At 36.9% G+C, this 26975-nt stretch overlaps 2 protein-coding genes across 3 annotated transcripts in view; both read right to left on the bottom strand.

The window, feature by feature from the left end:
* Positions 1–2092, bottom strand: part of LOC6054058 (kin of IRRE-like protein 1) — an 807298-nt gene extending 805206 nt beyond the window's left edge. For both annotated transcript variants that reach the window (XM_038257417.1, XM_038257418.1), the window contains exon 1: positions 46–2092. The gene's annotated coding sequence lies outside the window, so the exon portion shown is untranslated. The remainder of the gene's footprint in view (positions 1–45) is intronic.
* Positions 2093–2634: 542 nt separating this feature from the next.
* On the bottom strand, positions 2635–24877 carry LOC119766064. The gene is made up of 3 exons (XM_038250439.1): positions 24173–24877; positions 23399–24064; positions 2635–2685 (listed from the first exon to the last, which is right to left on the bottom strand). Exons 1-3 carry the CDS (start codon positions 24875–24877, stop codon positions 2635–2637), a joined length of 1422 nt encoding a protein of 473 aa, XP_038106367.1.
* Between the last annotated feature and the right edge of the window lie 2098 nt (positions 24878–26975).

The raw sequence follows: 26975 nt of genomic DNA, 5'->3' as shown, positions 1-26975 counted from the left end.
CTCATATATTTTATCAATTTCATGAATCAAAGATCCCAAACCTACCTGTTTTCCCGCGTTATCCAGTTTTCGATGATCCGATGTGTCCAATTCACGCCAAATATATTCCACAAATAAATCTGCGATGAATTTCAAGTACGCTTTAATATATCTCTTTTTTCCTCTCTCTCTCTCTCTCTCCCTACCAAACTATTGCGATTTTGGCCACAAACCAGAAAACACCCCCGCAAAGATATACGGCTCGAAAACCCGTTTTCAAATCACAATTTATGGTTTTTTCACTAAATTTCCCCTTGCTCCGAGCCAACAAAAACACAGCAACAACACTCTCTTCGTTTCGGGCACTGCCGAAAAAAAGCACTGACAAATTTCAAATTCTAATTTTTCACACGGGCTCGGGAGCCTCCAATTGAAATTGATAGCATGCTTTTCCACGGGTTGTGGGGCGCCTCCGAAAAAAAACGGGATAAATATTTGATGCACATAAATTTTCCTCTTTTTATCCTCTCAGTGGGTCACACGACTATAGTTGCTGCTGCAAGCTGCGAGGGAGTGGGATTTTTCCTTCTTTTCTCCCTCTCTCTCGCTTTTTTTCTGTCACCAAAATTTCCCACCGTTGAATAATGTTTTGCTTTCACACGAGGTCGGGAAAATGCTTTATCCGCGAATCTTTTTTCTGCGTCTGCCGCCGAAACGACCCTCGGAGGGCCAATAATTTTATGATTAATTTGATGCCCTCCAGGCGGCGGGGGGACGCTGACGACACTGTAGTGACACTCGAAAAAGTTGGCACGTGGTAATGCAGCTAAATTATTCACGACTTGTAATCCGTGCTGGTTCTTCGTCACTTTGATGACAAACAGCTGGAGAGGGAGACCTAGGGCACGTCCACACCACTTGTAATTATTCTTGCCGTACCGTGCTCAAGTCCTGAACACAATTAATCTCACGGAAGAGCAGCCAAAACACTGAACAGCTTCTACACACCCTTTTTTGTGTGCTTTCTCGAGTGTTTACTTTTAATCTAACGACCACTTGAGATTCCGGACGAAAATTTCCTCGAAATACTGCTTCCTTTTAACGCCGACGACCTGCACGAGTTCGCCACACGGGAGAACCTGCCCCAACAATATCCCAAGACACTGACGTCAGACGCCGACCACGATGATTGATGGAAAGCACTTTGGCCCCGTTGAAATAATTTCCATTTTCGCTTTTCACGTCCTCTGTGCGTCTACGACGCCGGAGGTCAACTTTTCCGGAGAGAACACTCAATTTGGGCCCTCTTTACACTCTAAACCCTCGGTAGAATCTTAATTTCCAGGAAATTCTTTCTCTTCGGACCGGTTGTCTGCACTAATAAAAACACTACCGAGCTCTTCAGCTAATCCAGATCTTCGCTAAAAGCTCCAACACTTTTCCCCTCTCGAGGGTTTGGAAACCCGTACCGATTTTCCACCAACACCACCCTCTCGAAAGTAGCTCCAAATAGTTAAAATTCCACCCCGGAAAAGACCCGAAAGACTACCTCAGGGAAAACGTCGATAAACACACTCCCAAAACACAACCGGCGCGAAAACGGCGGTCGGAACTCCCCCAAAAAACGGAACCACGACTCGTACGGCTCGAGCGGCACGACTGATCTGACTCGGGACGGTCCCCGTGCAGCAAAGTCCTCGAACAGGACACCAGACCGAACTCTAGTACTGCACCGTCGCGAAATTCGCCTTCGGCGCCGAACGCGCACCAAGTTTCACCAATACACCGAGAAAAATCCTCTCTTCCGAGAGCGGAAAATCCTTCAGCTGATCCCCCGTGGAAAACCCCTGCCGGAATGTTGTCCCTACCGCGCCGTTTGCACACCATAACCATGCATAACAAGCTCTGCAATATTCATGAAGCTCGGAATCGATGCTACATTGTTGGGGAAGCTGGGTTGCGATTTCGCACAGTGTAACTCGAACCTCTTGAACAACACTGGCACACTGATCCAAGATAACACTTAAAACTCACTAAGATTCCCTAATCACTTCACTATTCAACGATCCTAGCAGGCAGGTGACAGCGACATTACAAACCGTGACCAACAACTCTCTCTCACGTTGACTTCCCTATTCCTCCTCCGTGAGAAAAATCACAACCCATTTCCCTCTCACGCACGATTTTACCAAGTTTGAGAGCGCAAGCTCTCTCATCTTCATACTCATTCCCTCGCGCGCCAAGTGTGCTGAACAGTGAGAGCGAACACACCCTCACGCGTGACATTTCACGAGAGAGCGCCCTTTTTGACGTTTGCTGTTGTTGTGTAGAACGCGGACAAAAACAGAGCGAGAGAGAGTGGGTGGTGGATTTGGGAAATTGGGGGAAAATGTTTTGAACCCAGTCTCTGTGCCTGGCGCTGGTAATGCAACTGCTGTTGACATCTTTTACAACCTTCCCACGCAAAGCGGGACCTCTCACCCCCCGCTTTTCTCACTCTATCTCGCTCTTTTTTGGAAAGGGATGTTTTGAAGGGGTTGAGTAATGACGGGGATGAGTCGTCCGTGTGGACGTCTTTTCCGGAAGTGAGCGTTGCCTCCCCCTCTACCGCTTCCGGAGAATCTCGTGTTGACCGGGAAGGGAAAAAAGGGCACATTAATCGTTCTGCTCGGGGGGAAACGCGGAACGTGGCGGGGTTTTTTCCCCCTGGAGGGAAAGTGCGAGCGTGATGGGAAATTGGATGATATTTTTGATTTTTGCTTTTTTCTAGCGCTGCATGTATGGTGTTGGAAAGGTGGAATTTTGAAATTGACTTAATGGATGAGTTGATAAAATCCTGGAAAATTAGAATAATTTATTATTTGAAAATGATACCAGGAAATCTATTTAAATAATCATTTTCAAATAAGACTTTCATGCCTGTACCAAACAAAGTTATGAGTGAATCATTGAGTGATTTCAAAAAGACCAAAGACGGGCTTCAATTTAAAAATTCATCAATTTTTTTCAACGATTTTTGTTCTGTTGTGTATTTTGTGTTTTGATTTGTTTTTTTGTTGTTGATTATTTTATGTATTTTGTGAATGTAAATGTTTTTGTGTTTACTGTTTATTGTTTAGGCTGGTACAAATATTTTTAAAAGTTTTTGTCACCCCCCCCCCTCCCCCCCCCTTCAAAATTGGCCCGAAAAATCAGGGGGCAAAAAAAATATTTTTACAATAAACTTAAAAATTTCAATGAAAATTCAAGTGCATCCAGCTGAAATCAAATTAAAATACATTCTTCTGCGTTCAAAATCATTTTTAAGCATGTTTGGGTTTATTAAAAAATCTTAAGATTTTTTGAAAATTTTCGACGCAAAATCTTTATTTTCGATACAATTTTAGTTTTTGTCAGATCTTAGATTTTTTGAAAACTAATGATTTCAAAACAATTGAACTAGTGTAAAATGCATTTTAAAACACTTTTTTCATTTAAATATGAAGATTATGGCTTGTTATTTAAATTTTTATATTTTTTTTTGCCAGGGCCGAGGGACAAAAACTTTTTTAAATATTTGCATCGGCCTTATTGTTTATTGTTTATTGTTTATTGTTTATTGTTTATTGTTTATTGTTTATTGTTTATTGTTTATTGTTTATTGTTTATTGTTTATTGTTTATTGTTTATTGTTTATTGTTTATTGTTTATTGTTTATTGTTTATTGTTTATTGTTTATTGTTTATTGTTTATTGTTTATTGTTTATTGTTTATTGTTTATTGTTTATTGTTTATTGTTTATTGTTTATTGTTTATTGTTTATTGTTTATTGTTTATTGTTTATTGTTTATTGTTTATTGTTTATTGTTTATTGTTTATTGTTTATTGTTTATTGTTTATTGTTTATTGTTTATTGTTTATTGTTTATTGTTTATTGTTTATTGTTTATTGTTTATTGTTTATTGTTTATTGTTTATTGTTTATTGTTTATTGTTTATTGTTTATTGTTTATTGTTTATTGTTTAATGTTTATTGTTTATTGTTTATTGTTTATTGTTTATTGTTTATTGTTTATTGTTTATTGTTTATTGTTTATTGTTTATTGTTTATTGTTTATTGTTTATTGTTTATTGTTTATTGTTTATTGTTTATTGTTTATTGTTTATTGTTTATTGTTTATTGTTTATTGTTTATTGTTTATTGTTTATTGTTTATTGTTTATTGTTTATTGTTTATTGTTTATTGTTTATTGTTTATTGTTTATTGTTTATTGTTTATTGTTTATTGTTTATTGTTTATTGTTTATTGTTTATTGTTTATTGTTTATTGTTTATTGTTTATTGTTTATTGTTTATTGTTTATTGTTTATTGTTTATTGTTTATTGTTTATTGTTTATTGTTTATTGTTTATTGTTTATTGTTTATTGTTTATTGTTTATTGTTTATTGTTTATTGTTTATTGTTTATTGTTTATTGTTTATTGTTTATTGTTTATTGTTTATTGTTTATTGTTTATTGTTTATTGTTTATTGTTTATTGTTTATTGTTTATTGTTTATTGTTTATTGTTTATTGTTTATTGTTTATTGTTTATTGTTTATTGTTTATTGTTTATTGTTTATTGTTTATTGTTTATTGTTTATTGTTTATTGTTTATTGTTTATTGTTTATTGTTTATTGTTTATTGTTTATTGTTTATTGTTTATTGTTTATTGTTTATTGTTTATTGTTTATTGTTTATTGTTTATTGTTTATTGTTTATTGTTTATTGTTTATTGTTTATTGTTTATTGTTTATTGTTTATTGTTTATTGTTTATTGTTTATTGTTTATTGTTTATTGTTTATTGTTTATTGTTTATTGTTTATTGTTTATTGTTTATTGTTTATTGTTTATTGTTTATTGTTTATTGTTTATTGTTTATTGTTTATTGTTTATTGTTTATTGTTTATTGTTTATTGTTTATTGTTTATTGTTTATTGTTTATTGTTTATTGTTTATTGTTTATTGTTTATTGTTTATTGTTTATTGTTTATTGTTTATTGTTTATTGTTTATTGTTTATTGTTTATTGTTTATTGTTTATTGTTTATTGTTTATTGTTTATTGTTTATTGTTTATTGTTTATTGTTTATTGTTTATTGTTTATTGTTTATTGTTTATTGTTTATTGTTTATTGTTTATTGTTTATTGTTTATTGTTTATTGTTTATTGTTTATTGTTTTACCCTTTTGCTGAAACACATGACAACAATCACAGTTTAATTTTACTTAATTTTTTAATGATTGTACTTTTGTTCAATTTGTTTTTTTTTTTAATTTGAGCTTTGACTTGAAGATATTTTGGCAAATTGAAATTGGAAAATGTCAGGAAAATAAAGATAGTTGAATCGTAAATTGAGCTCTTGAAAATTCTTTAAAATTTAATTTGTAATTTGTCTAGCAATGAACTTTTTTTTGCGGTTTTACAGTATCTTAAAATTTCAGTTTTTTGTGGTCAAAAATCACTAGCTTACTCAGGATTTAATGAAAACCCATAAATCACTGGAAAGGATTAACAATCCCTATTACGAAAAAGTTAAATTGTTTCATCATTACCTCGCATTTTTTGCGAACTGAACTGACTGACTGACAGCGATAAATGTTCCCTATTTCCATGAAATTTGAAATGAAGGGTTCCATTCAACTAAATTTGTGATATTGGATCTGGAGCCTATATCATAAAATTATTTCGAAACATGAAACTATCAGTGTTTAAAAGCCATTATGCAATTTGCGTTGATTAATACTTCTCCGAACCGAAGGGTAGTGCATTGAAGCCATAAAACGAAGCTAGGAATAACCCATCAAAAAGCCAATAACATCCCCCGGTTTGTACTTCAGTGGTACCCTCCAGTCGGAGTGATGGTGGTGCAGCACCGACAAAACAGGTGAACATTTCATATTTATGCAGATAATGTAAAAATAACATCTCCGAAACACCCACCCACCCAGGGGAAAAGCAAGTAGGTAACCAGGGGTTAAGGCCATCACCACCACGCTACTGCACACATACGCACACACACACACTCGTACGACTCCCCCTTAATGGTTTGTGGTGAAAAAAGAGGAGGTTGGAATGAGGTTATGCTTCTGGCAGTGAGGCGTCCCGACGCGCCAAGAGCACCATCGACATGACGACGGCGAAGAGGCGGAAGGGGAGGATGCCCGTTGGCAACGGAAGAGTGGGGGAGTGGGATGCTGACAATTGTTGTGTTGTGGAAGGGAGGGAAGGTCTGGGTGGGAGGTGATTTGCATTGCATGCTATTAACAATTTATTTTACTTCAGCGAGAAAAAGGAATACTCTGAGATTGAGGGTGGAATGGATGGCTTCTCGTATCGTAGGCTGGAGGAGGGAAAGGAGCTGGAAATGGAAGAAACATATCGAAAGGGGGTCGTAGATCTTCCCCTGGAGACTTTAATAGGTTTTAGATTCTAATGATATGCTGTTATGGGGTGAATATGAGGGAGAATAAATTGAAACATATTCTTCAAAACGTCAATAAACGAAAGCCATTTGGAGGAATTTCACGCAAATTGAGCTTCAAGTATTGTGTTACCGTCAAAAATTTGTAAAACTTCAATGAATTCATGAAAGACATTTTTTCCTGAAATTTCACGACTTTTTCTAATTTATAGTCTCAACAATTGAAGATAATAACTTTATTTCAAATGTTTGTGGACCAGCAGGTCGTTTTTGAGCCACAGGAAGTAAGGACATTTTGCATAGGGGTAATTCAAAAAACACGATATTATAAAATGAGGAAAATTGTTCTAGATAACAAAAAAAAATAAACTTGTTCGATGCAGATTTGAAAAGTACACTAAATTTCCAATAATATGAAATATCTCATTTTTTATACAGTCAAGTACAAAACAGAAAAGAGGTCTTAAAACTATATTATTATTTTTTCTGGTGCAAAATAAGTTTTTTTCAGAAATTTTGAAAACGCCATCAAATCGAGCATCAAAACACAAAAGTCCCTTCGGTACAAAATTTAGATATTTTTTAACTCAAGACTAACAAATGGGCGTGATATTGAATTTTGACCATTTTTCAACATTGAATATTAGTTAGTTGAGATATTGGCTATAAAAAATGTGGGAATGTTTAGCTGAGACTCAAAAAACTTCAGTCTTCTTTTTCTTTTATTCGTTGTATTTCATAAACACGAGGTCAAATCCAAGTCAAATCTTGAATGTTTCTTAGGCATTGGAATTTTTTTGAACTTTTCGAAAAAAATATTTTCAGGAAACGTCAACAAACGGTGTCCGTTTAAAAAATTGAATAAAGGCAATTTTTCAATTTTAAATAAAATTTAAATGGCTTCATTTTGAAAACGATGCACTAATTTAATTTTACATTTAAAACTGAAGTAACATTTTTTGTCTGCTGTAATTTTTGTAACTATTTCATAAGCATTTTGTTATGCGCTTTTTGTTGAGTTCTCTTGACATTGACCGAAACATGAGATCGATCATAATCCTTCTGCCAGAGTTATTCAACTGGTTCATTGTAGACGTACTTGGCAGGAACAATGAGACAGCTGGAGAACAAACATCATGTTTTTGTGTTGTTCCATTGCAGGTGACTTGCATTAAAAATTTTAATGCACTTTTGCCAACTTGTAACTTTAATTAACAAAAGTTATACGAACAAGCATTTAATTTTTGTAAAATCCATATCCATATCCAGACTCCATTATCCGAAGGCCTCGGAAAAATTTCTTTTCGGAACTTCGGAAAATCGAATCATGAAAAACAATTATATTTTTTTTCGTTGTCTAATTTCTGATTGTCGAGCATTAGTATGACACCTAAACTAAGCAAATGTGATTTGGAAATGTTTAATCCAAGATTTCATCAACGCCATATTGAAAAAAAAAATCATTTTATTATTTAATAGGCCATTAACTATTCAAATTTGACTAAAATGGGGTCGCAGAACTGGAATTTGATGTTTAAAACAAGAAAAAGAAAAAAACGAAAAAAAATTGTTTTATTCGTGATTCGATTATCCGAAGTTCCATAAAAACCTTTGAATAATCAAACTTCGGATAATCGAAACTTCGGATAATCGTAACTTCGGATAATCGAGGCTTCAGATAATCGAGTCTGGACTGTATTAATACCAAATAACATTATATTTTTGGTTAAAAATAGTTTAAACTTAATAAAAATGCCAAAAATCACGTCAATTCATGTTTCGAAAGATTTACATAGATTTTGAAAAGTTTAATGAAGAAAAATCAAAGTATCCCATTGTTACTTCACACCCCAGAATCAAACATGTATGAATAAGGCTACCAACTCTTGCTGAGCAAAAATCCGTACACTTTGTTGATATGACACCATGGTACAGTAGTTGTTCGGTAACTGGACTGAGAACGTAGCCCAGTCACCGAATGCGGCTTGTTAACTGGGCTGAACAAAAATTAACGAGGGGACCACCGATGCATAATATTTTCCAGATGAAATATAAAAAGTTACTCAAATTTATTAATAATGCTTACTTTTCATATTTCTATAATTGTAACTTGGAATTAAACAAAAGTTTGAAAATAGATTTTTTATTTATTGATTACGATTTTTGCATCCATTAACCCCTCGGTCATTTTGGTTTGTTTTGGTTTTTTTGACGGTTCCAGTTACCGAACAACTACTGTATAACAAAAACTGTCAAGGAATTATTCAGATAAATTAAATTAAATAAATTTGAGGATTACAAACATAAAACTGTGTAGTTTTTATAGCTAACAAATTTCACAAAATGCTTTAAGAGTGCTTATGACTTGCACGTTTAAAATTGTGTGATTTGAATCAAATCATTATGGTCTTCATTTTTTTTAAAACGTTTACAAGTTTACGAAATGTCAAGTTTGCTTTTACGAATGATATCGTTCTCAGTGTTTTCACGAACACTTTTCGCTTTATTGAAAAGATCCTATAACATGTGAAACACAACAGTTTATAGGACCTTTAAAAAAATCTAGATTTGTTAGTTCAAATGTTCAAAGGTTTTCACAAGTTTTAGAAAGCCTTTGGATCTTTTAATGGATAAATATATTTAGTAAGGAATGTCTAAAAGAACAATTCTAGAGTGCTTTTTTTTAAAGGTCCTATTAACATATGAAAGAAAAAAAAATCAAGTTTGAATTGAGAAGACCCAGAAAAACTCTCCCTTTTTAAATCAAACTCACAGTTAAATTAAAATGTCTAATTAACAAATCCGTATTATGCGTGGAATTCCCTACAAAAATTCCGGCCTGTTAAAAATCCGCGCAAAGGGTCGAAAATCTGTATGGTAAGGAAAAAATCCGTACAGTTGATAGCCTTATGTATGATCAACTTTCCAAGGGACCAGCTATAATTTGAAAACAGTACACTTTATCGAAAAATGTAAAGTACTTTTCGATTGCAAATCTGATTCTTGTTTTGAAACTAAAATCTCAAAAAATTTATGACTATAACTTCTGTTTTGTTTTTTTTTTTTTTTGATCGAAGCAAGCCGCGCGCGTGTCGTGACGTTTTGAAATTTAGCTCCGTGGATTTTTCCTTTCTCATTTTAATATTTTTAGTATTTTTAGTGAAATTTTAGTTAAAAATGTGGATAGTCCGGGAAGTTGAGAGTCGGTTTTTGAATGCTGGATTGAAGAGGCACTAAGCGACGGAATATCAAATTGGTGGTGGAGAAAAGTGTAGTTTCCGACTGATGAGCGTCGTCTTTGGCGTTGGAATTACGGTGGCAGCTTTGGACACATCTTCAGTTTTCGGCTTGGAGTGTTTCTGGGGCTCAGGGTTTTTGTGCTGGAACACATTTAGGTTCCATAAAAGTGGAAATTGTGATTTTGTGAATTAGAGTTCTTTGATGAAGCTCTGCCCCAACGCAAGGAAAACAGAAGAAAAGGACCTCTACTAAGAAGCAGAGCCTTTAGAAGCTGTTGGTGGAAATTCCGGAGCGGTAGAACGGCTGTTTTGGTTCCTGTTGTCCTATCGCGGTGAGCTCTTTCCATTTTGGGTCCTTATTTAGTGTTCATGTATTAAGGTGAAGCCGTTGATCATTTTCGAAGAAAATTAATCATCACTATTAAATATTCTGTATTAAATTCAATTTAACGAATTTCAGCACCAAAAGGAATCAGCATGTGCCGGTTGTTGCCTTCTTGAAGCCACTGAAAGAATTTTTGATCTAAATCAAATGTGCTTCAAAATTTATATTATTTTGTGGCACAGTCATTGACGTCCCAGTTGGCAATCATTGATTAATGACGATTTCCATAACTTTGCAAGAAATTGGATAATCGTTACCAAAAGGAATCAGCATGTGTAGGGCACTATTCTAAACAACTTGTTGAAGAAATTTTGTCAAATAAATGAAAGCGACGCAAAAATTATATCTTTGAACGAAAAATCATGACAATGATGGAAGTCTTCACGTTAATTACATAACAGAAAAAAATATTTGAAGTTGTTGTTGTCAATGTCATGGCAACGTACTTTTTCCCGAAACTTATAATTTCATGGCTGCCTTGTTATTCATTGAAATAATTATTACACTTTTCAGTGATTTTTTACGTTCCCCAATTTAATTTGTGCAAGAAATAACTTCAGTTTGGTTATTATTATTATTATTATTTTTTCATAGCCTGATGGATGTTTTGAAGATCTTTTTCGTTTTTTTAGTTTTAGTTTGAGATGAATACTTCTTCTTTTTAACTAAATACTTCTGAACAGTTTATTTTATGGGTTTCTCAACATATATGTTGTCTCACAATGGTGTGAATAAAACATTTTTAAAACTTTCACTTCTGTTTTTTATAATCCATTTAAAATTTTAACTCAACAGTTTTTGGATCCATCTGGTGTCTACACGAATATTCTATGGAGCTTTGTTTAGTTTTAGATATATCATATCATTAAATTTCAGTCCAGCTTTTGGAACTTTCTGGGAGATTACAAAAAATAAATAAATAAAGATATATATGTTGTTATTTTCCAATTTTGGCATCAATAACGTTTTTGTTAAGTTGTTGTTGTTTGTTGATTTTATTTGAGAAACTTCAATCCTGTGGGTCATTCGCTTTCGTTTTTTAGTGTGCCAAAATTAAATTAACGCATTAAATGTATAGCGCTTTTAAAACATTTTCAAATTGACAATAGAAATATGCCTTCTATTTTTATTCAATCTTTTTTTTTCTTAACAAAAATTCATGTTAATGCTGCCAAGATCGGGACAGATTATAATATTATATTGAAATTAAGTCTTGACAACTGCCCCGATTGAAAAAAACTATCATTTTTGTTTAATAATCCATTTAACCAATTAATCTTTCAGTTTTTGGATCACCCTGGTGGCTAAATTTGAATGTATTTCATAAATGATCTTGGACAAGTAACAGGAAATAATGTTTGCATTGATTTTCATTTGCATTTTTTTTTTTTTGAATAATTTCGGAACCATCTGGGAGATTTTCAAAATAAAATATTCAAGTAGTTATTTCTTGTAATCTCTTGGTTTTGGAATCACTAATATTTTTGGATAGTATTTTCCAAGATAAAATAAATCAATTTCCCTATTTTAGCATTTCTGATAGTTATGTATTTTGTCTTGTTTTTTTTTTTTTTTTGTAATGTTATTTTTGTTTTGAATGCCAATATAAAATTAGTGTTTCCAAAATTAAGGCAGTTGTTTAAACCCTAGGCCTTGACAGCTGTTTCGAAGCTTTTGTCATCTAGCCCCCATTACCATCAGTTTTTTTTGTATATTTTGTTCCACGATCATCAAAATTTTGTTCTTTTTTATATTTTGGTATTATGAATTGTATTAAGTTTTCCTCCCAAAATAAACTTTTCCATATCATTATTTTGATTTTTTAAACTTCTTTCTCCGAATTAAACAGATAGAAGCTTCGAAACAACTTGTTAAGTTCTTATTGATAATGTTGATATTTAAACTATTATTTGTTATACATTGCATAATCCCTCATTGTTTTCACTATATTCATTATAATTATTATATCTTTATTGCCCTACATTTCAAACGCCTAACATCCCCCCAAAAAAAAAATACTAACCCCTCTCAAAAAATAAAATCCCAGGGCCTTCGTATATTTTATGGACTGAATGAGGGAGTCGTGGATCGCCTGGCCCAAGTCACATGAATGTTATTGTCTTTTTTAATCATATCATAACAAATGGTTGGATTGAGAATGATAATCTTTTAAGGTCTATAAGATATAAGTCGGTTACTAACCAAACCGTCTCAGTTGAAACATACTGTGGTCATGGCCAAGTCCTGCCAAGACGGGGGTACTAATACATACATACATACATACATACATAACTTCTGTTTTGTTTTTTTTTTCTTTAAAAAAAACTGGCTTTGCGGTGTTTTGTTCCAAATTTCAAAAATTAAAAATAAAAATTTCGTGAAATTATATTTTTGTTAAAAATAAAGTAATTTTAAAATCAACAAAAAAAAACCGTGTTCTTATTTTTCTGATTAGTTCTCATCAATACCTACAACCAGGGATGAAATAATCGCAAAAAAAAAACATTTTCGATTGCAAACTATTACAATTTATTTTTATTTCGCTTTGTTTACATGCATTGTTCATCTACAAATAGTGACAAGCCATTTTTCGACGTGTGGCGTTACACCTGCAAATGTAGTAGTGAAATCGGTGTTCCACCGAACAATCCAAATGATGATTTTTTCGTTTTTATTTTACCGGTCTTTCGTGCGCGAGAGAGGAGAGCCATGTTCCCTTCCAATTGTTTCTCTTGATGATCGTCAAAAGGTTTTCTTTTGTTGAAGATTCTTCCATCACTACCTACAACTTTTCCGGAGACACCAAATCGATCAGAAAAATTCCTTAAATAGTTACAGATTTTCGAATCTTCACGTACCATTTTTGTATGAACAGCTGCCAAAATTGTGAACCAATGACACAAAATGGCTTCTTTGGTCATAGGGAAGCCCCCCAAGACGTTGAGTCTGTTAAAAAATATAAACTAAGTCCATTTCCGGTTTTGGTGCAATCCTTTTCACATCAAATTAAAAATCGTGTTCAAGCCATATGCATTTGCAGGTAACTGCTTCGAAAAATGTTTAAATTTTTGCAACTCAGAAATACGACACTCCTCCAAAAAATAATTTTGAAAGGCTACGCTAATTTCCTACATTTGAATGCTGGTTTCTAAAAAAAACAGCCTCCTTTCGTTAGATACAAATTTTTCGAATATTCAAAAGCCAATTTTGTACAAACACTTTGCTAGACTGTATTAAACAACGATTGATGCACTGGACAAATATTTAAAGGCATTAAAACCTGCACCACTTTAAGAGAAGATCAGACTAACCTGTCATATTCTGCAAAGATTACCCTGAACAACGGACACACGAAACGAGCCTCCACGAATTAGAACTCAAATTTCTAATAATCCAACCTCTTCAGCGTACCACAGCCTTCCGAGCCCACTGGGTTTTGGAAAATCGGTTTTCCAGCCGTTTGCACCCGAATACCGGCTGTAATCGATAATGAAAGGTATTAAATTTTGAAATGTACGCTCACTGCTCATGAATGTTTATTGTATTTGACTGAGGGGAACCAGCCCGAATAGAGGAGGTTGGTTTCGTCGAGAGTTTGAATTTATGGCATTATGAATAATTTTTTGAGCTATTGCTGAAATTTATCGGGCTGCACACACCAAGCGAGAGTTAGAGGCTTATAATTTACAGGCTGGCATATTGTGTATGGCCGGTGAATGGTTTAGAGCTGTTTGATCATGCGGATCGATCAAATTTTCATAAAAAATCTCGAATTTACAGTGTGGACTGCCTTTAAAGGCTTTTCAGATTGATGAAATGTGCATTATTATTGCTCAATTTAATCGTGCTTTCATTGTAAGGATTTGAAAAAAAAAGTTTTTAAAACTTGATTTAATGGAATTTGAGATTAATCTACTACTTAAAGCATGCAGTCAATTACAGCACCCATAAAAGTACATAAAACTGTGTTAAATCGTTCGAAAAAAAAGTCGATACACCCACTAACAGGTGCATCCCCGGTCCCAATTTATGGTTCTGATAACTCAAACCGAAGCAATTTACTACCCTTAAAAGCAACGTTCTTACAAGAGTCCCTAAGTTACCTTTCGAATCTTGCCATGTGAGCGAGTGTGGGGTGTGTGTTCTCTACGAAAATTGGTATATGTTAGGGGGTGAAACACTGCAAAAGATAAAAAAAAAGCACCAGATCGCATGTGTGTGAGATTGTGTGAGGGTGTGTGTGTGTGTGCTCCGCACAATGTTTTATGGGTGGTAAATGTATCGATAATGGCCCCAAAACGACCTGCTGCTGATCTGGGGGTTGCCGCAGCTGAAACCTGAGGGTAGGGTGGGAATTGTTCAAGAAATAGGGTTGAATTTGCCTTGGGCTGACGAGGAACTAAACAAGTGGTTGTGGGTGGGCGGGTGTAAGTGGGAGGAAAGGGATGAACACGGAACTAGGAAAAGAACGGATCGAATTGGTACACCCTATAGCAGCTGATGTCTAGGGTGAAGTATCGAAGGAAGCAACTTGGGCAGGTGTTCTCAAAAGGGGTTTTGAACTTTTTTTTTTCCTTCAGTAGTGACAAGTTTCAGACGGCAAATCAACTTATAACATCTGAACCAGCCAAATATTATCCAATGTTGATGCATCCTGTACATTTGACCTAGAAGAATTAATAGAATAAACTAAACCTAAGTCTTAGAATCAATGCCATTTACCGTTCCAAATGAATAAATTCAAACCGAACGTAAGTTCTTAGACATCTTCTGTTCAGTTGAAATTAATTTCTGAACTCGCCAGATTACTTGCTATCGTTATATTTATCGTCTTAACATTGCAAAAATAACAAATGGTAGCCAAAATATTGTCTGTTTAAAATGCATTGTTTGTTTGTTTGTTTATTAAACCAGTAGCGTAAGGTTTTCACCTTTTAAATTGCTACTTCCGTTCCGTTCCAGGTGTTGTTCGAGTACAATTTGATAACCTAAATTTATATAAAACTACATTGGTCACAATTTGAAGAAAAAACTAGGGTTATAACGAACACGGTTAGTCCATTTGGGTAATGTCGTCCATTTAGTTGGCAGCACGTTTTTGTCTCGTCCCGGGTTGTTCCTTCCAGAGTAGTCCAAGTTCATCCGAGGGGATGGGGTTTGCCCTTATGCGACCTCGTCCAGGGGCCTCGGGTGCCCGGGGGGTTATCCCTATGCCACTCTTCGCGTAACTTGTGGTTAGGGGGGCCCCGGGTCACCCAAGCACCTCCGTGAACACTTCAGATGGCGTTTCAACCAGGGATATTCTAAAACTAATTTCATCAATATTATTTCGGCATTTATTGTTCTTAATGTAGGGACCATCCATAAACCACGTGGACACTTTTTTGTGAATCTCAACCCCACCTCCCCCCCCCCTCGTGGACAATTGTCCATACAAAAAAATCTTTTTTGTATGGAGCATGGACAATCGGAGCATTTGATGGCGTACTCAGAATTCCGAAAAAAACGTTTTTTTCATCAAAAAAAACACTAAAAAAGTTTTAAAAATTCTCCCATTTTCCGTTACTCGACTGTAAAAAAATTTGGAACATGTCATTTTATGGGAAATTTAATGTACTTTTCAAATCTACATTGAGTCATTTCTTCATTTAGAACAAAAATTTTCATTTTAAAATTTCGTGTTTTTTCTAACTTTACAGGGTTTATTTTTAGAGTGTAACAATGTTCTACAAAGTTGTAGGGCAGACAATTACAAAAATTTTGATATATAGACATAAGGAGTTTGCTTATAAACATCACGAGTTATCGCGATTTTACGAAAAAAAAGATTTGAAAAAGTTAGTCGTCATCGATCATGGCCGTTCATGGTCACCCGCGACAGACACGGACGACGAAACAAAGAGAAACGCAAAAAGAAACTTTTTCAAAACTTTTTTTCGTAAAATCGTGATAACTCGTGATGTTTATAAGCAAACCCCTTATGTCTGTATATCATTTTTTTTTGTAATTGTCTGCTCTACAACTTTGTAGAACATTGTTACACTCTAAAAAATAACCCTGCAAAGTTAGAAAAAACACGAAATCTTAAAATGAAAAATGTTGTTCAAAATGAAAAAATGACCCTTCTGGGTCAATGAAGATTCGAAAAGTACATTAAATTTCCCATAAAATAACATGTTCCAAAAATTTTTACAGTCGAGTAACGGAAAATGGGAGAGTTTTTAAAACTTTTTAGTGTTTTTTTCGATGAAAAATACGTTTTTTCGGAATTCTGAGTACGCCATCAAATCGGGCGTCTAATTTTACATAAAAGTCCCTTTGACACCAAATTTCTATCTCATCACCGTTTCAGGCTGCAAATTATTGAAAACACCTCTTTTTTCGCATGTTCAAAAATGGAAGGGGTCGTACCGCCCCTCCGTCACGAGATCTCAAAAAACGGACCTCGGATTCATGATCAGGGACAAAAGTTACCCCATAGGACAAAGTTTCACGCAAATCGAAGAGGGGTCGGGGCAACTGCTGTGTGAGTTGGCGGAGAATTACCCATTACTAATCATGATCCACAACTAAAAAGAAACCCCCTCGATTTACGTGAAAGGACAACCTAAGAGATAATTGTTTTCCCAGTTCATAAATCCGAGGTCAATTTTCAATACCTTGTGACGGAGACGACTACAGCTATGTTTATTATAGGACATTTAAAAAAATACGTGATTTCAGCCTGAAATACACAGACAAAATATCCTGTAAATCAACATTATTTATCATTTACCAAAAGGTATCATGAAAAATGACGTATATTTACATTAGGTTCATTGGAAATTTACATTAGATTCATTGAAAATTTACGTTGGTTTTGGAAATTTACATTAGTTCAAATCAACTAATTCTGATTGGTCAATGGGAATGAGAAGCTCGACTTGGATTGCAGTAGGAAAAGGGTGTGGCCTATGTTCTATTTTAAAATTATTGAAGCGGGCAGCAAAAAGGAATTTGATTAACAGGTAGAGGACGCTTTCTCGTCGACGGCCGAGTGGAATAACGCTGGACTATATACCGTAATATGGGGTGAATCGGGACTAAAGTCTGAATAGGGACAGCAGTTTTAGAGCACTTAAAGCTTTTAAATTTGGAAATGAATGTACACATTTTGTTGGCCTGACTCTGTTCTAACCGAAACCAACCAGAAAAATCAAAATATTGTGCTCCAACATGGTTAAAAATGCTGTCCCAATTCGCCCCATGTGTCCCGATTGACCCCAGTTTACGGTAACTATTTTTATTTCGGGTAGTTTTGAAGTCAACGTTTGGCAGAAATACATTGGATATATGATTTACATTAAATAGGAATTTACAGACGCCGAACACGGGTAGAAATTCATCAGATTTGAGTTTCCATGCTCAACGTTTCCATTGGATTCATGGTTTACTTCAGATTTAGATTTACATTGGAGTCAATTCCATTACTTTTTACTCTTTACATCATATTTCAACATTACATTGAGTGAGTTTACATAAGAAACAGTAATTACGTACAGTGTAAATTTACATATTTTTTCTGTGTTGTTATGACCTATCAAATGGACTTATATGTAAAATTGGACACCCGATGTAATGGTGTGTACAACATTCCGAAAGAAAAAATATTGTCGATGATTTATTTTTAAAATAAAAACTTGAAAAAAAACCCCTCATTTTTTCATATTTTTACTTCAAAAAATGGAACATTATTGAGCAATTCTCTACGAAATCAACTGAGCTACGTAAATGTTAAAAAATCTGTACTTTTGAATGAATTTTCTGATCGATTTAGAGTCTTCGGCAAATTGAGATATTGATGAGGACTGTAAAAAAATAGGTTCACGGGTTTTTTTTGCGATTTTAAAATAAAGTTTTTCAATAAAAATATAATTTCCAACATTCCTAATCTTATCTAATCTAATCTAATCTATCACAAACGCAGCCAGTCCGATGAAAGCATGTTGGAAAGTCTTGTGATCCGAGAACACCCGAATATGTATTTCAAAAATTAAAGCGGCCAGCCTTACTGCGTTGTGATGATATATGATAATACAATAAATAAAATGTTTAAATAATATAACATAAAATAAAAATATGTAATTGGAAAGTCTTCACCAAGTTCCTTGATGATGATCCTTCAATGAGACTGAGCACTATATTGCACCACCGAAAAATTAGCTTAACAGTGACCCACTAAGCTTCTTTATTTCTCACGCTTTTCTATTGATTGCAAAACATTCAACATGTCGAATTTCACAAAAAAAAACAAGAATGGCGACCCCCTGTACAGAAAAAAAAATCGCGTCGCTTCAGCTTGCATCCAAGTTACGACAAAAACTTTTGTGCAACTCATGCCCATTGAAAAAATTGTATTCGGAACGACGGAAACTGAAACGCCGCCGCATCGAATGTCAAAAGAATGAAAATCAAAATGAAAACATTCACCAAAAAACATCTTATTCTGAGGCTTAATCGTAATACTGGGCAAAAACTTCACTTGATTCATAAAGTATGAATCACAAACTCAATGCTTAACACTAAAATAATACTGCAATGTCACGAAAACATTGAAAAAATCGAATCAAAATTAAGAGCACTAAACGAACAAACCAACCCGTTTCGTATGCACGGAAAAACTTATAAAAATATAATTTCCAAAATTCCAATTATTAATTTTTGTTTTATTCTAATATGTTTAGGAAACAAAAACCGCAACTTTTGAGGTGGGCAAGAGTTTTCGGCCAAGCTTTTTTTTTTAATTGTTCATTGAAAAAAAAATCCAGAAAAATGTGTTTTTTTTGTGAAAAAAATAAATATTTGATAATAACTCCACATGCAGTTTGGGTGGAGAATTGCTCTGTTATTTTATGAGAAATTTAATGTTCTTTTCGGAACTGCAAAAATAACTCAGACTAGTTTTTTTTGGTACCCTAATGGTCATTGTCAAAATAAACAGCTTATCGCAGTTTTAGTAAGAAAAGTTGTTTTTGTTTTCAGTTTTGGCCTTAATTCCATCGCTGCGCGTAGTGATTCAAAAACTCAGATTTAATTTTCATAAAATCGTATTTCAGAATACTGATAAGGCCGATGCAAATATCTTGCAAAGTTTTGTCCCTCCGAAAAAAACATAAATATTTCAATAACAAGCCATAGTTTCAACATTTGCATGGAGAAAGTGTTGTAAAATGCATTTTACACTGGTTCAGTTGTTTTGCAGTCATCAGTTTTCAAAAAATGAAAAATTTGACGAAAAAAATTTAATCGGTTAAAAACTTTTTTTTTACTGCAATTATTTTTTTTGAGGCCCAAAGCAGCATTTCATGTTTTCGTACGACTTTTCCAAATGTTAGGCTAGAAACTTAAAGCTATTTTTTCAGCCTATATAATCACCTCAAATCGGTCGCACCATGCAGAGTTTTGATATTTTTTCAAATATGGTTTTTTTTTTGCGCAAATCCACGAAAAACGTTGCTGTTTTCCTGGGGAAATGCTGGTTTTACACATTTTTAAAACGGTTAAGAAAATAGACACTGGAAAGTTGTGATATACATTTACAAACGCGCTTTAGGCAATTTAAAGTCCTTTTCGTATCGAATTTTCATCTGATTACTGATTAAACATCAACAAAATATGTTAAATAAATCTTAGGTAATATCCACAAAAATATTCATAGGTCCATTGAATTAGGGATTTACTAATATTGAAGATAGGTTTGATATATACAGATACACCCTTCAAAATACATGTTTAGTACAGACTCAATTATTCCAAGCGTTGATAATCCGAAGATCTTCAATGAAACTTAGTTCATCGAATCACAAAAATAAGAATCGTTTTTTTTATATTTTGTTTTACACGAGGTTTTACACCAAATTCATGTTCAGTGATCATGAAATAGTCAAATAAAAAAAATCTAGAAGGGAATGTTTAGTAAAACAATTCGTCCAACGTTTATTAATTTATTTGTATATTTTTAAAAACGTTTTTGAAACCTCTGAATCCCACCCATCCATAAAAAGGGATGCAGAAAACGGGAAAAAAATGGAACTCCCTAGACAACAACCCCGTACGACTCACTCATAGTCACATTTCTCATCCCGGAAATGAATGTTGGCACGGGCAGAGAAGCACGAGGGGTAGCTACCAAACCAAGATCACTATCTTGAGCTCTTCCCATGTTTTGCCCGTCCCATCCGGGCACCTCCCATGGATTCTTCCAGTGGCACATGTGCATCGTCGGAGGTGTTTGCATTGCGAAACAACAACAAAAAAACTAGCAACACTGCTCCAGAACCCAATTTCATCGCTGTCTCTGGCTGGCTGGGGGTGAGAATATACATATCGAGAATAAGTTTTATTGCATTTCCCATGGAAACATAAACAGAGAGTATGAAACGAAAAAGCGAACCTAGTTCACACAATCGACCACCCCCCGACCGAGTTTCCGCCTTCTTTTGCGTGGGAGGCGATGGATGGCAACACGGTGTGGAATATGAACATTGTGTCGAGATGAGCTGATGAATGAATCTTGGCATTGTTATGCAAATGGAATTTCGGACGAGTGTTGCAAATTGAGTGAGCTATTTTCCAGCGGGATAATACTTTTCGATGCAAATCATTCTTGGCGGAGTTTGATTTGAGTTCTTTTTTGCTGCTTTTGACTGGAATCCATCAATTATCGTGCCAAGAACATGCCTGGCATTCCGAGGTTCGCATGACGGGAATTCAATTTTGGGAAACATTTCTCGCATTTCTGTTGGATAAATTGATAAATTAAGTTGAAGTGTAGATTTTTAAGTTGAGGGCTGTAAGTAATGTTTTTGACTACTAAAACCAGGATTCCCATTTTCATTTTTCGGAACCCCGGAGAGGCGGTACGACCAATCGCATTTGTAAACGATCAATGTCCCTATTTTTGACCTATTAAGCAGAGCTCACTTTAAATTTGATTTGTTCTCAAAGCTACACGGAGAAAAATGAGTTCCCAAAATCGTGAAAAAGCGGTAACGAATTTTGGTACCACGAACGAAGTGTTCAAATTTCATCGTACATTTTTCAGAAACGTACCATAGAATTTGAACACTTTGCTCGTAGTTTCCATTTTCATGATGACTTGTTCACGATTTTCAGAACTTATTTTTCCCCGTGTAGGCAGCCATGTATATTTTACATGATTATTAGACTGGCTAGTAGTTATATGAAAAATTAAAAAAAATATCAAATCAAACCAGAACAAAGTTTTTTTTTATGTCTTTTGCACCTCAATATAACCCCCTAAAATTTGGGAGCGATTGGTTGCGTCCACACTTTGCGCATTGCATTTCAATTTTGTATGGGAATTAGTATGGAGAAATCCTCTTTTTCAGATTTTGATTTTTATCATTTCTTTTTTCCACTAAAAACCGGCTCCGTGACTTAATGGTTGCGGCTTCTGCCTCGAAAGCAGAAGGTTCAGGGATCAAATCCCGGTCGGTTCCCTTGAAATTTTGAATCAGGAATTGAACATTGAATATGAACAAAAAACCTTTTAGAATCAGGTGGGATTCGAACTCACAACTTTGGATTGATGGTCTGGGACGCTAACCAGTCGGCCATCATGGAGTTAATGCTCTAAAACTCAATTCATCCGTTGTGCCGAAATAATGTCACAAGGTATTACATATCAACCCATTATATAACTACTAACACCGTCTCAAAACAGCCCAGGACCATCTCAAATACTCATGAACTGGACGAGGGAGTCGTGGATTGCCTGGCCCGAGTCATATGCATTACCGATCTATTATATACCATACCATACCAATCAGCATAGCGCACCAGGTACGCGTGCTGTAGCAAGAAGACGCTTCCATCTTTCTCGATCTTGAGCTGCTACTCTCCAATTTCCCAGGTTACAGATCTTCCGGATATCACCATTCACTTGATCTCCCCACCGTGCGCGCGGTTTCCCTGCTCTTCTGCCTGTTCCGCCAGCTGGTTCAGCGCGGTCAAAAGCAGTCTGACAGGCTGGCTCTCGTCCATTCGGGCGACATGGCCGGCCCACCTGAGCCTCCCGATCTTCGCCTGGGTGGCGATGGTCGGTTCTTCAAGAAACGCGTGCAGTTCGTGGTTCATGCGTCTTCGCCACACTCCGTCAGACACCTGCACTCCACCGTAGATCGTTCGTAGCACCTTCCGTTCGAAAACCAAGGGCACGTTCGTCCTCCTGCCGCATCGTCCAAGTCTCGTGGCCATAGAGGACTACCGGTCTAATCAGTGTTTTGTACATCGTCAGCTTCGTGCGGCGTTGCACTCGATCTGATGTGAGAGTCTTCCGTAATCCGAAGTATGCACGATTCCCGGCAAAAATACGAGTCCGGATCTCTTTGCTGGTGTCGTTGTCGGCGGTTACCAGCGATCCCAAGTACACGAACTCGCTCACCTCCTCCAACTCATCATCATCCACAGCTAGAGGGGTGAGACACGGGGGGCCAACGTCCTTCGAACCCCTTCCTCTCATGTACTTCGTCTTCGTCGTATTCATGCCAAGTCCTACACGCCTTGCTTGTACCTTCAGTCGGGTGTAGACGTCCTTCACCGTCTCCAGGTTTCTTGCCACAATGTCGATGTCATCGGCAAAAGCAAGCAACTGGTAGGACTTGTTCATGATCGTGCCACTCGTGTCGATGCCCGCTCTTCGAATGATGCCCTCAAGGACGATGTTGAACAGCGCACAGGATAAGCCATCACCTTGCCGCAGCCCTCGGCGTGATCCGAAGGGTTCCGCTAAATCCCCCGAAACACGCACGTGACACATCACACCATCCAAGGTAGCCTTGATCAGCCGAGTCAGTTTATCCGGAAATCCGTTCTCGTGCATGATCTGCCATAGCTGCTCGCGGTCGACTGTATCATAGGCTGCCTTGAAGTCGATGAAGATGTGATGTGTGGGCACGTTGTACTCACGACATTTCTCGAGGATCTGTCGGAGACAAAATATTTGGTCCGTGGTGGCGCGCGCGCCAGTGAAGCCCGCTTGGTAGGGCCCCACGAACTTCCTTGCATGGGGTGACAGCTGGCGGCAGAGGATCTGGGAGAGGATTTTGTAGGCCGCGTTGATAAGCGTAATGCCGCGGTAGTTGCCGCAGTCCAGCTTATCGCCCTTTTGTAGATGGGGCACACGACACCATCCATCCACTCCTCCGGTAGCTTCTCCTCCTCCCAGATCTTGGAGATTACACAGTGAAGCGCCCTCGCCAGTTTCTCTCCTCCATATTTGAAGAGCTCACCGGGTAACCGATCCTTGCCGGCAGCTCTGTTGTTCTTCAGCTTCCTGATCTCCCTCTTCACCGTTTCTAGATCAGGCGCCGGGAACTGTTCATCAGCTGCGGGCGCTCCAAGGTTGACTCCAACGCCGTCTCCGTCCGCTTCATCGCCGTTGAGGTGCTCGTTGAAGTACTGCTTCCACCTGTCCAACACCTCGCTTTTGTTCACGATCAGGTTTCCCTCGTTGTCCCTGCACGCATCGGCTCGCGGCACGAAGCCTTTGCGGGACCGGTTCACCTTCTCGTAAAACTTTCGCGACTCGTTAGCTCGGAATAGCTGCTCCATTTCTGCGCAATCCCGGTCTTCCTGCTGGCGCTTCTTGAGCTTGAAGACCGCGACCTGCCGATTCCGAGCCTGCCTGTATCGTTCCACGTTCCCTCTCGTCGCCTTGTGCAGCTTCCTGTCGTAAGCTGCCTTCTTCTCGGCGATAATCCGTTGGCACTCGTCGTCGTACCAATCGTTTCGGCTGACTCGGATCGCACTACCCAGTGTGGCTTCCGCTGCACTGCCGATGGCTGAGCGGATACGGCTCCAACCATCTTCGAGCGAGGCTGCGCCAAGTTCCTCCTCACCTGGCAGATTCACTTCCAGCTGCTGCGCGTAACTGTGGGCCACTTCCCCGTTCTGCAGACATGCGGTGTTGAACGGAGGGGCCCGCCGGCTTCGGCGTTGGTTGAACACCGTCGACAGCTTTGAGCGCATGTCAACTCCAACTAGGTAGTGGTCCGAGTCGATATTCGCACCGCGAAAGGTGCGCACGTGCGTTACGTCCGAGAAGAATCGGCCGTCGATCAGGACGTGGTCGATTTGCGTTTTCGTCCGTTGGTCAGGTGATGTCCAGGTGGCTTTGTGGATGTCCTTGCGAGGGAAGTAGGTGCTCCTGACCACCATTCCTCGGGAGGCTGCAAAGTCAATGCAGCGTTGGCCGTTGTCGTTCGTGACCGAGTGCAGGCTTTCTGGGCCTATTGTCGGCCGATACATTTCCTCCCTCCCAAACCGAGCGTTCATATCCCCAATGATGACTTTCACATCCTGCCGCGGACAGCCGTCATACACCTCCTCCAGCGTCGCGTAGAATGCTTCCTTTTCATCATCGGACTTTTCCTCGTGGGGGCAGTGCACGTTGATTATGCTGTAGTTAAAGAAACGGCCTCTTATCCTCAACTTGCACATCCGCTCGCTGATCGCCGTGAAGCCGAACACGCGATCCTGCATCTTGCCCCGCACAATAAAGCCGGTACCCAGCTTCTTGTCCTTGCCGCCGCTCATAAAAAAACGGGAATCGGTCTGCCGACCTGGCCAGTCGAGCACCTGCTCCTCCTCCAAGCACACCTCCTGCAGTGCCACAACATCGAAGTTGCGAGGTTGCAACTCATTCGCCAATGCGAACTGGAAACCCAAAAAGTTCAGGGATCTGCAGTTCCAAGAACCGAGTCGCCAATCGGTGATCTGCTTTTTAATGGGCTTCTGCCGTTTGCTCCGGATTTCCAATCTTCTTGCCATTCGCGATCCTCTTTTTCGGTAGGCAGCCTTATCAGGGCCGCGCTACCTAGCCTCGGGGCGACGAGGTCGCCTACGAGCTACCGAGACTTAGCTCCGACTTAGCTCCGACTTACCGATCTATTATGTCTGTACAATTTCAGAAGAAATCGTTAGCCATAGAAAGGTATTTCGCTTCAAAGGTTCTTGAGATATATGGTGGTTACTAACCGAACCGTCTCAGTTGAAATATACTGTGGTCATGGCCAAGTCCTGCCAAGACGGGGGTTCAAATACATACATACATACAAATACATACATACATACATACATTTCTATTTTCCACTAAACTTTTCAAACCAACACAATAGCTTAAAAATTGAGAAAATTCTCTAAAACTTTCCCGAAGAAAGTTTTGTGCTATCATGCTCCTATCAAAAGATACAGCGTCCTCAAAACTGGTCTAAAACGTTTGTTTTGCTTGGAAATCATTGATTATGTGGGTAATTTTCCGCCAACTAACGCACCAGCTGCCCCGACCCCTCATCGATTTATCATTGATTACTTTTGGTTTTAAATACATTAAAAAAATATTTTCAATTGAAAAAATACCAATAAAGTTTTAAAAATTCTACCATTTTTCGTAACTGGACTAAAGCGTTCAATTTCCCGTCCCGGGAAAAATATCCCGGGTTTTTTCGAAAAAAAATATTTCGTGTTTCCCGGAAATTTTGTAATTTTCCCGGGAATTCTCGAAATTCAAGCGAAAGTACACAGCAAAAAATCCGATGGTAAAATCGGATGCAAAAGCATGCACATCACCTTCGTCAAAATAAACATTTAATATTACACACTGTATGTACAATTTTTGCAAACACAAAAAAAAAGTTGCAACCGACGGGATTCAAACCCAGCACCAAAAGTAAGGACTGGCGCCTTCAGGGGTGCCAGGTTGCCAGATAAATCTGGCATTGCCAGATTTTTTGAGTGCCAATTTGAAAAAAATAATTTTCTATTTCTTCCCCACATTGTTTTGTTGATGTATTTTGTTTATTTCGTGAATTTTTAATGTATAAAGAGTGAAAATACACTGTTTTTGAACACAAAATTGCTTATTACTGTGAGAAAAGTGGCTTGCCAGATTTTTTTCAAGATTTTTTTCCAGATTTTTTCTGTTCAGACCTGGTAACCCTGGGCGCCTAAGCCCTTTCGGCCATCAGACCCATGAAAAGCTGTAAGGGTAAACGCATATATAAGCTTGACATTTCGGTCAAGTAGGTTTTCCATACTGATGGGCTACATATTTCAGGGTGAAAAATCACATAAAATTGCATAAAATAATGAATATTTATTTTACACCCAGGTCTATTACACGCAGCTGGATTACTATTTTTTAGCTGTGTATACTTTTTGGTCCAAATGGTTTGAAAATTTACAAAAAAAAAATAATACTGAGAGGACGTAACAAAATTTTATTCATTTCAATCTACTGTTCATATTGAACTAAAAAATCAAGTTCATTTCAGGTTTATTTAAGATAATATTTATTTCCGAATCATTAACACTGTGAATAGATTTTGCTTATTTGTTTGACAACAGAAATTAATGAATTATGGAATGAAAATAAACAATTTTATTTTTGGTAGCTTTTTTTCAGCGAAAATTTTTTGGCCATGATCAAAATTAAGAAAAATGCAATTTAACTTGTTTTCAGTTGATTGCACTTAAGAGGCAGTTTTTGTAAATATTGCTCGGTTTGTTCTAGAGGTCGTATCGAGTTTGTTTGTCTATACTTGAGATGAACTCATGCCAAATATGAGCCCTCTACGACAAAGGGAAGTGGGGCAAAACGGGCTTTGACGTTTGGAGTCCAAAAAACATTAAAAAAAATCTTAAAATTGCTCGCATTTCCGTAAAACTTCATCAATTCCATTTCTCTTAGATGCATTCGAAAGGTCTTTTGAAACACTTCAAAATGTGCCATAGACATCCAGGATTGGTTTGACTCTTTCTCATAGCTTTTGCAAATTACTGTAAAAAATTGATTTTTTTTTAAACCTTAATAACTTTTTGCAACAGCCTCCATCACCCAAAATCGTAGAGGTCAAAAGTTTGGGAATTT

The sequence above is a fragment of the Culex quinquefasciatus genome, chromosome 2 (assembly GCF_015732765.1).
Source record: "Culex quinquefasciatus strain JHB chromosome 2, VPISU_Cqui_1.0_pri_paternal, whole genome shotgun sequence".
Taxonomy (NCBI): domain Eukaryota; kingdom Metazoa; phylum Arthropoda; class Insecta; order Diptera; family Culicidae; genus Culex; species Culex quinquefasciatus.
Note: the sequence above shows the minus strand (reverse complement) of the source record. Positions and strands in the feature narration are given on the sequence as shown.